This window comes from Meriones unguiculatus, chromosome 1 (genome assembly GCF_030254825.1).
Source record: "Meriones unguiculatus strain TT.TT164.6M chromosome 1, Bangor_MerUng_6.1, whole genome shotgun sequence".
Taxonomy (NCBI): Eukaryota; Metazoa; Chordata; class Mammalia; order Rodentia; family Muridae; genus Meriones; species Meriones unguiculatus.
The window spans coordinates 166,678,347-166,693,170 of NC_083349.1; the positions used below are offsets into that span (position 1 = coordinate 166,678,347).

Consider the following 14,824-nt stretch of genomic DNA (forward strand, 5'->3'; position numbering starts at 1 on the left):
CTGGTCCCAGGGAGCCCTGCAGAGACAGATTCTCCAACCAAGGTCCATACATGGAGAGGACCTACACCCCCTGTTCAAAGGAAGCCTATAGGCTGCTCAGTTTCCAAATGGGTTACCTAGTAAGGGGAGCAGGGGCTGTCTCTGAAATGAACTCAGTGGCCAGCTCTTTGATCACCTCCCTCTGGGGGGTGCAGCCTTGCCAGGCCACAGAGGAAGATGATGCACCCAGACTTGATGAGATCTGATAAGCTAGGGTCAGATAGAAGGGGAGGAGGTCCTCCCCTATCAGGAGACTAGGAGAGGGGAATAGGTTGAGAAGGGGGGGGAATGGAACTGGGAGGAGACAAGGAAGGGTGCTGCAGTTGGGATACAAAGTGAATAAATTGTAATAAATAAATAAAATCTAAAAATAAAGTAAATAAAGAAGGGATCTCTTGTAATAGGAGGCATAAGGCTGAGAGTGATTCCAGAAGATCTGTGGGAAGGAGAAAAATATATTGTTGGAGCCATCAAATTTATAGAAGGCAGCATTTCTTTTTTCCATTCACTTTGTCTCACCCATGAGATATCTGTGACTAAGGCACTTGTTAATTGCAGAGACAGAATTGACTTAGATTAAGAAGATGCATGTCTGTGATGCAGAAATAAGGATTATCCTTGTGGGCTCATTTTTCCTGAATCACCCTGGTAGGTACTGGGTCCTTGTGAGTCTGGACTTTTGGTCACTCTAGTGCTTAGGCTCAGTTTTATGCTAGTGCTTAGGTATGATGTCATGTGTCCCTACTCTGCTGCCCTGGCTATCTTCAGTCCACACAGACAGTGTTAAAAAACTGGGTCAGCCTTGGATTCTGAGTCCAGCTCTTGTCTAACCTGAAAGATGGAAAGCTGTATTCTAATCAGTTGTTGTCTCCTGTGTGTGTGTATGTGTGTGTGACAGAAAGAGAGAGAGAGAAATATGTTTTATTGGCACAAATTCTGCAGAGGAGGAAAGTAGAATGGTAGTATTTGGGCATGCAACACTACATAACCTTTTCACACACTGCATTTGCCTCACAACAGGAAGCTGTGAGGTGTGTTCTTCCTGAGATCTTACCTTGTTCCAGAAGTCCACCTCAAGATTTCCAACCAAGAGACAAGTCAGCTAGTGCATGCTTCCTTGTAAACATGGTGCTCTCCATGGTGAAGAGCAAACGTTTGTTCTTTTTTTTTTTTTTTGGATGCATTGTTTACATTTATTTTTCTATTTGAACAATTTATAAGCGCACTTTTGTATTAAACAAAATTGTAACTTTTAAATAAACAATATAGCCATTGCAAACATCATTTCTTTCTTGCCAATACCTTGAAAAAAATCAAGGAGAAGGTTAAAAATCATAAGTTTCATAAAATAGGGAAGCCCAGTTTTAACACGGAAGTAAGGAAAGCATAGGCAGCAATGTTTTCATACAGAGTCTGCATTTCTCAAGATGAGAAGATGTTTCATGTATAAATATATATTCAAAGCAAGACCTCACAAATTGAACAACTGGGTGCACTTACCAAAAGACAAGGCATGAAGAAATCTATTTCCCAAGAGACTTTTGTGTGGAAATCCCTTTAGGCCAGTGGTGGTTCTCAGTGGCATTATAGAATTGGACTGTCTACAGAGAACCTCCACAGTTACACTGGGTTTTGCAGCCTTTGGAATCTTAAACATGACGTGACTAAGCACGATTATGCTCTTACATTATATTTTAATTTATATATTATTAAACTTTTATTATATAAATTAAATCTTTATATTAAAAAATTCTGGTTATCTACCTCAGGGTAGAATTTAGGAGACTTGAAAATTTTCTACCTCAAGTAGAAAATGTCAGACATGTTTAGAGAAATTTTTACTTATATATAAAATATATTCTATTTTCTACTTTGACTTGTGTAGCTCTCCTTAAGCTAATACAAGAGTCAATTTAGTAAGCCCAAAGAAATAGACGCTCTTCTGGTGTCAGCCTAAGATGGAGTTGGCAGAGAGCACTCGCTCAAATCAACTTATTCTACCAGTCCAAACTTAAATCTAATGGGAAATAGTACTAATGAATGTCAAGGGAAAGAGAGGAGCAAGAAAACAAAGTATCTCAGTGAACAGTGCCTAGAACTCTGCCTCCCAAATATGAATAGCAATAAGCTTCTAAGAGAGCCTGTTAAAATGCAGATTCTGCTTCAGTAATAAGGTTGGCACTCAGGAACCTTCCTTTATGGTGCAGTGATCCTGTGGACACTTGCCAAGCACACTCATAACCAGAAAGCCTTGAGCATTGATTAAACAAGTTGCAAATGTGCATTTTCTAGAAAGAAAGAAGCAGGGAGTTGCACAAGGTGTCCAGGGTAGATCAACAACTATGTGGCTCCAGTGTAGAAAAAGATTTGGCAAAATTTTACATAATAAAATTTTTTGCTGATGTTTTTCTCATCATGTGAATTTCTGTTGAGTATTAACAGAATTTGTCATAAACATTCAATGAACGTTTATTCTTTAATAGCTTGACTTGCCACCTAGCTTCAGAAAAAAAGACAAAGGCTATTTCCCTGGGTAGATTAAAAAGCCTCAGTGTGGGGTGATAGGTCAAAAGTCTGCACACCATCAACTTGTGCATGACCCCAACCTCCCAAATTCAGTACACCTGGGCATCATCAGTAACAGCTGCTATTGCTGCGCCTCATGGACAGCCCCCATGTGTGTAAAAACATTTCTGTGGAGCTTACCATCTCTCACCACTGATGGCTGTCTTACCTATTATTTCCTCTTGGCTTTTCTTCCTCGGAGCTCCCCATCCCACACCTTTCCTTTCCTACTGTGCCTCCCTCCCGATACTCCAGATCCCCTCTGGCATTACTTCCTGCCATTTGCTTGTCTGAGGCTCTCAACCTCAGGGCATTTTCCTTGGTGTCACCTCCTGACAGGTGTCATGGTATAGCTGTGCTGGTGTGCAGCTTCACAGAGCAGTTTCTGCAGCTAGACCTGCAGCTGTAAATAGCATGTAGAGAAGGACAGCAGGGATGTGGATCACCTGAAGTGACTTCATCATTTCCATAGATGAGCTGGGCTGGACCTGCCTCAAGAGAAAGGCGGTGGCTTTGATGAAATGAACAGTATAGTCAAGAGAGAGAAGAAAGGACTCCTTCTACCACTGTCCCCAGGGGTTTTCAGAGAGAGGAGTAACATTCTGTCTAGAACAATAATCTCCCAAACATGGAAGGCTGAAGTCTTTGACCTCTCTTCCTTCCAACTGTGCCCTAAGGAGTGTGCTGGAGAAGCAAAAAAGAAGATCGGATGGAAGACAGATGGCCTACATGCAGCCAGCTGGGGCTCAGGAGAGAAGAGAGCAGAAGCAGGTCATTGGGCCTGTGGGTGTCTCCTCGGACTTCCTGTCTAATCTATTCATCCCCTAATACTTACATTACTTCCAGCTGTGAAATATCTTCTTGCTCTCCTAGACCTTCTGTGAGAGATCTGGAAATAGCAAAGAACGGAAATATCAAGCTAAAGATAGAGCGAAGTACAATCTGCTTGAAGTTTTGGGCTCAGGAAATTATTTTTGTTTCCTGTATTGTCTGTGTCTCGTCCCCACCCCTGCCACTCACAAACACAAAGTGTCCAACACAAATCCTGTATATTAATGGGCTTGAGTTAGATGACTGTTGGTGATTGCAGGAACAATAAGGCGACCAAGCATCCTTCTTCTTGATTAATTTCTGTCTACATCTTCATTCAGAGGTGAGCCTGGGTGATAAAGTTGGGCTCTCTTTGTTCTGTGGCCTTATTCTGTGAGAACCTGCAACTGTGGCCATAGAAACATGAAGCCTGCCCACTCAACCTAAGCACATATCCTGGGTCATAATTGATATCCTCTCATACCCTAGATGAAGGGCCCCATTTCTAGCTACGTAGATCTCAGTCTAGTTGCTACAATGAAACGAATTATCATCTTGAACTACTACCATTCTTCCAAAGAAATAACTCTTATTTAAGAAAAAAAAAAACTTTAGTGACGGTTTATCAAGGTGTTTGGCAGATGTATAATGCTTCTGGGTTCTTGGCTTGAGGTGGAACATCACACTTAAAGAAAAATTGGGGGACGAACCCATACTCCCATACTCCGGTTTTAATGTCTTTTTTCAGAGCAAGATATTATATCAGGTAGCCTTTATTAAAAGAAATTCCTTCAAATGTGTCTTCACCATCATGTAGATCCCAGGCATCTTGCATGTCCCAGCTCTGCTTCTCTTGCTGTCCCCATTTTGGTACATCTTTCCATCCTTCTGCTGTCTAGTCTTGTGCTTCCCTCAAACTCTTCATCCTGCTCCTTTGCTGAAGCACAGAGTCAGATGTTTACAGTCAGTATTAGAAAGGTCGGAGAAAGCTTCTGTCCTGAAGTCTCCTAGGGCTCCAGCCATTCAGCAATCTTAATTGGTGTGCTTTCAAAATTTCATCCATCATTCAACATAATTACGAACATGTAAATCATCCTCGCTGAGTCTCTTCCAATTGTTCAGCAAAGAGGCCAGTTTGTGGAGATGCATGTTTTATATCAAGTCATAGAGAGACAATAGGAAACACAGTTTCAGAGGTTTTATCTCAGCCTTGGTAGGTCCTCTGAGCTCCTGCAACCTTGGAGATGCAGTTCAGGCAAATTTCAGAATGAGGGGGCAACTCAGTACATCTTTCTACCCACTGACTAGGTCACAGACTGAGCCAGATTCACATTTCTAGAACAGATGCCTGAGATGATCAGAACATGATGAAAAACAGGCTTTCTGTGCCTCGTGGGCTGAAGGAACTAAAGTTCGTGTGGTCCCGTGATGCCACAGCATATCATGGAGAAAACATAATCCAGATCAAAACCACTCATTTTGTACCACTCATTTCATAGCTAGGGGAGGAAGGAGTTTAGGGGAGCTGTGCCCCCTTATCATCTCCAAGTTCACATCTCATCCATCTAAAAGCGTCCCATTAGATTCTACCTCTTTTTTTTAAAAATTGTGACCCTAAGGAAGATGCTTAATTCTCATTCAAAAGGGTGACTAGAATAGACACCTAAAGCGGTTGATGAGAGGGAACAGGACAGGAGACTTCCACAGATGTCCTCTGAAAGACTCCATGCTCCAGGGAATCCTGAGACTCACAGCCAAACTTTGGGCAGAGCGCAGGGAGTCTTATGGAAGAGTGGGAGGATAGAAAGACCAGGAGGGGTCAGGGGCTGGAAAAGAAGACCAACACAGCTAACAAATCTGGGCCCAAAAGGCCTGCAGAGATGTACCAACCAAGGACCACAAATGGAGAGGACCCCTGCTCAGATATAGAAGATAGGCTGCTCAGTCTCCATGTGGGTCATCTAGGAAGGGGACCAAGGGCTGATTCTGAAGTGAACTCTGTTGGCTTATCTTCAATCACTTCTCCCTGCTGAGGTGTCTTTGCCAGGCCACAGAGGAAGAGATGCAGGCAGTCCTAAAGAGACTTGATAGTCTGGGGTAAGTTGGGAATGGAGGAGGGCTCCCCCTTTCTGAGGACTAGGGAACTAGGGGACAGAGATAGAGATGAAGATGTAAGAAGGGTGAGATAAAGAAAAAACTAAGGAGGGGGATACAATCAGGTTATATATTGAATAAATTAATTTAAAAAAAAGAAAAGAAAAACAAGAAAACAAAGCGAGAATAAGGGAGTCTTACCAAAGATAGCCAAACATTCTATCCTCCCACATTTATTCATTGCCAAAATAACAAAGTAATAGTGTAGACAGAGGTTCAATTGGGCATGTTTAATTTCATTCTTTTTTTACGCTTTAAAAATCCTCCATGGGTCAGACAACTCATTTTCAATAGAAGACATATGATTCATCTTTGTTAAACTTTCAAACTAAGTCTCAAGAGCACAGAAGATCAGGCCTCATGTCCATGAGAAAGGAAACTGACTCTGTGTTTTGGCATTCACACTTCTGAGTTTTCAGAGGAGCATAGTATTTTGACAGAGCTCAGAGAAAGGATGTTTGTTTTCCTTGCAATGAACCAGGGAATAGGATGAAGGGTAACAGTAATAGTTCAGGCTGTGGTAACAGCACTCAATAACAAAGTGAAGCAGATTTTTTTCAATGTTCAAATATTTTAAATATCAAACTGCTAACTTTGTAAGTGTGTAAGACTGAGTCCTTCTGGATAACCCAGGTATGGAATCTCTGGGGTATTCTGCTAACTATAGGTCCATAGGTGCATTGCAATGTGGACCTAGAGTCATGTTTATTTTGACAAGTTTTCAAGCATTTCCACATGTACCACAATTCTATAGTCTACTCCACTATAGCTTAAATTTTTAAATTTTAAAGTGACAACTAAAATTGCATTTATTTATCATGTACAGAATATATATATATATATATATATATGTACACACACACATATATTGTGGAATGGCTCAATCGCTAGTTATTTATTATCTGTCTAAGGTTGAAAGTAAAGCAGCAACTTTAAATTTATTAGTATTAAAATGTAAAATACATTACATTTATCTTTTACTACAAGGAGTTAGTTAGCTTATATTTTATATACAAATCCAGTTCTATACATAAAGTGTTGTTTATAAAATCCTCAAGTTACTTGCAGTGTTTTATTATACTGTTGATCATGACAAATCTGTTTAAACTTTCAAACTTTATTAATCTACTAAAGTATTTATAATGTACTTTCTTCACTAATTCTTATAATAATCATTAAAGAAAAATATTGATAGCTCATTATTATAAAATGTCCTAAAAATGTTAAAGTGATTTGCCTGCAAATACACTTATCCAAGGCTCCATCAGAAAATGTCTTACTTTGTAGCATTCTATCTCTTGTTGGATGTTCAACCCTGTTCTAAGTATTTGCCTTTTCACTTTCTACTCTAATATTGAATAATGATTCTGTCCCTAGATTAACGGTTCTGTGTTGTTTTCTTCCCATCGCTCTCTTCCCAGAAGGCCAGGGCTTTGTGAGCGAAGATGAATACCTGGAAATCTCTGACATCAAGCGTGACCAGTCCGGGGAATATGAATGCAGCGCCTTGAATGATGTTGCAGCACCTGATGTGCGGAAAGTAAAAATCACTGTAAACTGTGAGTTGATCTGTGGTCCTGGATTTCCATGGGTTAAGGGGGCAAGGATTAAACAAACCAGCTTGAAGTGACCGCCCTCTTCTCAAAGCCCTGCACTCAAGAGCCTACCAACAGGAAGGGCAGCTTGCTCTGCTCATCATCACCTGGGTTGTCATTTATAGCTGGAGTCTTCCTGGGACTGTCAGAGCTTTCAGCAAGTGGGGACTATGACTAAATTAGAATTGATTTGAAGGCCTGAGAGACAAATGTAGTATCTTAACATTTAAATGTAACATCTTCTTAAAATAAATTATTGTTTTATTAAGAGGAGGGGTGTCACAGGTAAACAAATATGTCTTCTTCCTGGAATCACATATTTTTTGGCTTGCTTGCTTGCTTGCTTTTGTTTCCACAGACCCTCCGTATATCTCAAAAGCCAAGAACACTGGTGTTTCAGTCGGTCAGAAGGGCATCTTGAGCTGTGAAGCGTCTGCTGTCCCCATGGCTGAATTCCAGTGGTTCAAGGAAGATACCAGGTACATGGAAAGAGCTGGGGCAGCTCTGAAGCAGAGCTGATTGATCATGCATCCCCCAGAAGGAGGGTAATAAACTCCACGGGAAAAATAAAGCAAGTTAAAAACATGTTATAAGTTCCTTTTAACCAAGTCTCCTTTTAAATCAGAAGTGAGAAGAGAAATAAAAGTGAAGGAAGTTGGGGAACTCAACAAATGAACTGACCTTGTTTTAGAAACTTGGGTTAGTTATAGACATGACATCTTTTAGTGAGTTGTCTTTTGAGTGTGACTATTCTTTTTTCCCCTCCTCATAGAGGATATGGCACTTAAGGCTTGTGTTGATGGGCTGGGCTAGTGAGAAGAAAAGGCATTTAAAGAGGACCTCATTGCAGTAATTCTTGGACTCACCTTTGCCTTCTCTTAATACCTGTTGCTTTCCTTGCCTGGTGGGTCCAGATCAAAGTGCTTTCTCCTACTGCAGGTTAGCCACCGGCCTGGATGGGGTGAGGATTGAGAACAAAGGACGCATATCCACTTTGACTTTCTTCAATGTCTCAGAGAAGGATTATGGGAATTATACCTGTGTGGCCACAAATAAGCTTGGGAACACCAATGCCAGCATCACACTGTATGGTGAGTGCAGGAAGCCTGGATCTACAGGACTTGGCCATGTGAGGGAGCTCCAGGAGCTTGGGAGCTTGGCCTGTTTTCATCCATATTGTTCAACCCACCACCCTTAGCTAAAGAACATTCCTCCCTGCTGTTCCCCTGGCATGCCATGCAGTCATGTTTCCAAGGTAATTTATGCTGGCCAGGTTTGCCCCTTTTCAAAAGGAGTAAACCAAATTAGGAACCCACTGTGACTGTAAATTCCATATAAGACAGAGAAGCATGGGACGGTTCAACAGCAGTGTCATCTGAAGACAAATGAGAAGACAGAAGTTTGTGGGAATAAATGAGGAGCAATTGTAAGACGTGATAACTTCCATAAGAGTCGGTGCTCCAATAACCACAGTCCTAGATGACATCAACTCTTGTACTCCTGATTCTCATGTAGATCACCAGACCACATTCTCATACAAGGAACTAAATGGGGAATAGAAGGCTGAGCCCTCATCAAGATACCCTTCTATTCCCTGTAAAAGCTCAGACCATTTTCTCAAGGTCTGTTTCTCCCCATGGTTGGAGTTGTCTGGGGGGCCATGATTGGCTGCTATTAAAGCCCTTCTCCTTCATCATCCTATCTTGCCATACTGCTGTGTCCATATTCTCATACAGCATTTCATTCCATAGACCAAAGTCAGCTTACAGTGATATTTCATATATGTGTGTATGTCTTTATTTGCTGAGGTTTGATGACAGGAAAGCATCTGATGAACAGGATAAAGAGAAACCCATTTTTCCATGTTCACCTCAGATGTAGCAAGCTTGACATGTACTGAACTTTGTCCACCAACCATCTGAAATGTGTGATTTATGTCTTTTGTTTTCTCTCTGCATTGTGTGTGCATTGTGCTGTGTGTGTCTTAGAAATAAGCCCCTCATCAGCAGTGGCAGGTGGGTACAGCATGCTCCTCCCTTCCTCTGCCTGCCTGAATGCCTATGATCTTGTATTTTAAGCCGACTTCAAAAATAGGCTTGCCTGCTCCTTTCCCTATTATCTTCTCTATAGTAGATTTCAAAGGGGTGTGGCTTGACCTGTGAGATAACAAGCATGTAGAATACAATGGCTTTCACAAACACTTAGGGTAATTTGTTTAAGGATCTCAGGAAGTAAACTCACTCTGCCACCCCATAATAAACATCTACTGGGTCATCACTAACAAGGATGAACCCTTTGATATATCTGTACATAAAGAAGCAATTGACAGGAACCCAGCCCACAGACCAAACAGATTATTACATGATGGTTTCTAGGGTCAAATTCTCCTCCTATGAATGTTTTTGTTTTGTTTTCCTTTTACCAATACAAAGAAGGATGCTGGCTTAGTACTAAATTTTTTATTTAAAATGGAAGTTCTTAGGGTTATTTTTCATCTGTTATTTACTAAATATTTCTTGCTTTCTTGGAGTTAAGTCAGAGCTGATTGGGACAAGATATTGCCTCCGTTTTACATACTAATAGTAATAGGACCAAGGAGTATGGTAATGCCAAAATATAGACAGGGGAAGGATAAGTATTAGATAAGTCCCAGACCCAGGCGCTTCATCATATACCAGAGTGTTTACCCAGAGAATAATCAAAAGAGATGACAAAAATATCTTCACCCACATACTCAAACATTAGGATGACAGTAAGCCTAGTACCCAGCTCTACACCCTTTGGAGAAAGCCAGGCAGCTCTACTTGCCTAAGACATGTTTACCTCCATTTTATGGGAAATTATAGCATTTTTTTTCTACTGTTAATTTGCACAGTTGTAGATTCATGACTATCAAAGACATACCCTGCCAAATTTTGAGGGTCATAAGTTCCTGTCCCTTAGTCATGGTACCACTAAAAGAAAGGGTAAGATTTACTCTCCAGACTATGACCTTCTTTCACTTCTTCGGCTAAGAAAGTTGCAAAAGTTGAGAGAATATGGCCACTAGAAGGGCCTAGAAATGGTGACCAGCTGACTTAAGTACTTGACTTCTTCTCTTTTTCTGCTATCAACAGGGAATGAGTTGTGTCATTTATAAATATCACTTGTGTCCTCGTATAACCTTTTTTTTTCTGTGCTCCAACTGAAATAAGAAGATAGAGAGATAAAAGCATAAAGAAGAGAGAGGAGAAAAAAGCTAGCTAGGGCTCCATCCTTATGACCTCATTTAACCTAAGTACCTTCTTATAGATTCCATATCCAAATATAGTCATGCAGATGGCTAGACCACATAATAAATCAGTTCATAGTACAGACATAGATTCATATCTAAATTCAGCCACATGTCAGTTAATCCCTTGATCATTCTTTTTTCTCAACAAGGCTGTTGTGATTTTTTTTGCCTGTCTCAAAAGGCTGATGAGAGATTTAATCTATAAACCAATGTATATATGTGATTTGAAGTTCAGGCTTTGGCCTGATTACTGAGCTGAAGTTTGGATGATCATGAATTATCAGTAGGGCAAAGTTCACCAAATAGCTACAACTACTGGACATTTTCTGTAGATGCTGAATGCTATACTCTTTCCTGTCTTCCAATGCTCACTGTTAATTGGCTCATGTGATCACTTTTTCTAGTCATGTACCTGCCAGAATTATTGACCAGAAGGACATCTGCTTTCCTTTTCTCCAAAGTCTCCTCTGCCCTTTAACTACAGCACACTCCAAGCCTATAAGTCACTGGTCTTACACCTCCTAATTGGAGTCCACCTCCATCCAGCTGAAGGAAGGCTTCCCTTGACTCTGTGAAGATCAACACACCCACCCATACCTACCTGTCACATCTTGATTTGCCCATTGTATTCACACAGTGGGTAAAAGCTAGTGTTCATTCAGCAAGTATGCATTCAATACCTGACTCAAGCACAGGTACTTGAGGTTCTGAGGGACAAGCATATTGTGACACAACAGGTAGACACCCCGATTCTATACCCTGTATCCTCAAATTGCAATTTTTCTTTCAAGTAGTTTGATAAAAGTCTTTTTCCCCTTAATCCTACAAGATCCATGGACGTAGGAACTGTGTCTAGCTATACATCTATGATCTGTCTTGGAGAGCCACTTTGACCAGTAGCTAGACCAGTAGCTGGTCAAAGAAAATTTTATGGAAGAATGAATATAAGTCAAGATCAAAACATTGTATTCATGATGCCTAAAGCTTGGCTGTCAGGAACAGAGATGTCATTACCTGAGTCAGGAGTGTGTCTCAGAGAGTTTTAGTGTTCAACCTGTGTTGCTCCTTGGATGGTTGCTTCGAAAAGTTCTGTCAGTGAGCTTGCGATGTTTCCCCATGATGGTCCTTGAGGTAAGATGTCCTCTGTGGTCAACAGAAAGGCTTACTCTGATGCTAGGACTAATGGACATAGATTCAGCCACAGAGAAAAGTCAGGGTCTAGTAGGCTTGCCCTTTCTGCTGACCACAAGGCTTTTCCTCTCTTCAATGGCCCTTAAGTATACCTAATTATAGTCATCAACTACTGAGATGTATAGGACCACTACACTGGGTCTCTTCATGGCTCTCTCCCTTATTGAGCCTATAAAGTATGTGCTAAATGTCTCCTGATCTGATTTCACATGTGTGGCAATTGAGAGCTGAAGCAGATAACTCAAATGACATAGGCTTATAAGCATGTGAACTGTGACTTGAGCCAGACATTTTAATTCTCAGTAGAGTTCAGTGCTTGAGTTCTACTTTATTTCAGCCCATGTGATATGCTTATAGCCAATTGGTATGGGAGCACGTATCAATAAGTTGCCCTCTTGGGCCATCTTCTATACCAGATTCTCTCTTTTTCTAACCATCTTCTCTAAAACTAGCTCTTAAGAAGGACAACCTTCACATCTAGAACCCGTATATCATACTTTCCAGACACATGTCCAAAGCCTAAGTATGTATTTGTATCCCCTCTTACAAACTATGTGTGGTCTATATCTGGTATTTGACAGTCTGCCTTGACTCTGCCTCTGTGGTCCCAACACTTCATGCTTATCTTCATCCACTGTTATATTTCTGCCTGTAAAAAGCAATAAACAAAAAACAAATGGAATAGAAGCAAGTTTAAAAAAAAATCATCAAAACAAAACAAAAATGCAAGGCTATGGAAACAGTGGGTGAGAGAGGAGACTAAAAGGAGAAAATGACTGGAAAAAGTGAAGAAACATAGGCAGTGGATGATCAACATTGTTAGTGATTAGTGATCAGTGGTTAGTGACAGTGTGCAATGCTTCTTTGTCATCGTACGAGTCACCTTCCTGTCACAAAGCCAGAGAGACAGGGCCTCAGGCAGAGGCCAACTCAGATAGCACATTATATGGCCTACTCGCTTGGGCCCAGGAGCTGGAAAAAGGAGCAGGATGCAGAGAAGAAACTAGCCATAGCAGCAGGAAGAAGCGAGATCAGTGTGACAGACACTATACACCAAGGTTGTCTCCTCAGAGCTTAGCAAAGTACAAGGACAGAAAAAGGTTGGTAGCTTTCTTGCTTTCAGTTCTTTGTCTCTGTACAGAATCTGAGAAATAATGAGAATACAAGACCTTTTCCAAAGGACGGTGTCTTAGTTAGGGTTTCTAGTGAAGAGACACTATGACCAGGGATACTCTTATAAAGGAAGGCATTTAATTAGGATTGGCTTACAGTTTAGTGGTTTAGTCCAGTGTCATCACGGTGGGAAGCATGGTGACATACAGGCAGACATGGTGCTGAAGAGGCAAGTGAGAGGCCTACATCCTCACTGGCAGGCAGCAGGAAGAGACGTACTGAGCCTGGCTTGAGTACTCAAAACCCCAAAGCCTACCCCAAGTGACATACTTCCTGCAGCAAGGCCAAAGAGCCCACACCTCTTAATTGTGCCACTCCCTGAGAGCCTATGGGGGCTATTTTCATTCAAGCTACCACGGATCGTCTCTACCAACATGATATGATCCAGGACCTTAAAGATGGAGGCCGCCCTCCTGGGTGATAGAGAAGTAGCATGCTCTGTGCATTCATTAGCTTTACTGAACAGATACAGTCATTTCAAAGTCCACCTGGAGCCCGGGACCCCTTGAGGTCTTGACAACCCTATGTGTAGCAGAGAGCAGCCAGACTCAGCCTATTGGGCACACTTTTGTCTCTTGTGCCAACCTCCTCTGCCTCCTCTGAACCATGAGCAAGAGGCCCTGTCCCTCTGTCCTTAAGAGAGTGAAGAAGGACAATTTGGGGCCTGACTGCATCCAGTACCACAGTACCGCAATGTGCTTAATGAGACATAAACACAAGCATTATTGGAACCCGCAGGAGGAACAACAAATGCACACAAAGTCAAAAGAGAGGAGGATGGTGCAGAGAGAAAACCAGGTTTCTCATACATCATCCATGTAATTGTAGGAACAAAAATTAGTTACATGAAGAGCTAGATATCAGGCATAGGGACAATTCACTGGAATCTTGTCATCCCAAACACTCTAGTTAAGGCAACACCTGGGCTCTGGGATTTTTCCTCAGGTGAAGCATCAGCATCCTCACAGCAGTTATGCCACTAGGTCCTCATAGAGACTCAGTGACCAAACTTCTAGCTTCTCTCTAATGGCTGGGATAAATCTGCATAGCTGACTAGATTTCTAAACTATAGTTCCTTCAACTGACTCTAGCAGTAACTAGCTCTTGTCCAAGCCACTCAGCAGTACTTGTGGGCAAAGCCCTCTGTGCCCCATATAGTACCCCTGCCTTCACACTGTTCCTGGCACAACCCTGATTCGCTGCCCCTGCTTTCATACTGTGCCCCACACAATACTGTTTCTGTCTTCTCTTTCCTTTTTGTCATCAAAGTGCCCTGAACAACCACTCTTTAAGTCAATGGCTCCAGGGACATATGAAGAGTGAGCACAAAGGAGCCAGCATATGCTCCAATGACCGCATTATCAGGATTAGCATCCTTTACTTGCTCAAGCCCCATTTACCTCAGTTTCTCAAGATCTCTCTCCTTCATAACACCCAGATTCTTTTCATTCCAGATTCCCCCACCCATCCTCCCCACCCCCTGCCTTCCAAAGCTTGCTTCTCAGTCTTATGATCACCAGGCAATGACTTCCTTCTTATCTAGCCACCTTATCTCTTCCTGGCTCCTCTACACAAGCCCCACAGGTCAGTATCAAGGGAAAGATAACAGTGAAGGCTGGAAAGGTCATCCATGTCTGGAAGCATCATAGAGGCTGCATTTCTAAGCCTGCATTAAACTTACTTGGGGAGTCTTAAAAATGCAAATTTGTGAGCCTTAATCTGGAACCACTTAATCAAATCTTGATGAATGGCCCAGGGAATGTGACTTGTAAGCAAGTTATTTAGTGAATCTTATGCCCATGGAAGAGCAGTAGGCACAGAGAAAGTCTTATGATTCTGTACCTTTAAGGCTTTTGAAAACTGAGCTATCACCCGCTTATTTCCTGCATTCCTAACAGAAGCAGCTACTATTGCTTCCTCCCTTGGGTCCCCTCCAATTCAGCATGTGCGTTACTTTCCAGCTGCACCCTCTAACTAGAACCCTCCACCTCATTTTGATTTCTTTTCCTGTTAACCAAGGAGC

The 14,824-nt window shown here is 41.7% G+C and overlaps 1 protein-coding gene across 6 annotated transcripts in view; it reads left to right on the forward strand.

Annotated features, from left to right (window-relative positions):
* The window catches only part of Opcml (opioid binding protein/cell adhesion molecule like), a 1,127,739-nt gene that overhangs the window by 1,098,055 nt on the left and 14,860 nt on the right, over window positions 1-14,824 (forward strand). For 3 of the 6 annotated variants that reach the window (XM_060371165.1, XM_060371160.1, XM_060371179.1), the window contains 4 exons: window positions 6,990-7,127; window positions 7,522-7,642; window positions 8,103-8,254; window positions 9,152-9,178. In XM_060371165.1, coding sequence (XP_060227148.1) covers window positions 6,990-7,127; window positions 7,522-7,642; window positions 8,103-8,254; window positions 9,152-9,178 — 438 coding nt within the window. The remainder of the gene's footprint in view (window positions 1-6,989; window positions 7,128-7,521; window positions 7,643-8,102; window positions 8,255-9,151; window positions 9,179-14,824) is intronic. The other 3 variants (XM_060371161.1, XM_060371171.1, XM_060371167.1) reach the window with 3 other exon arrangements.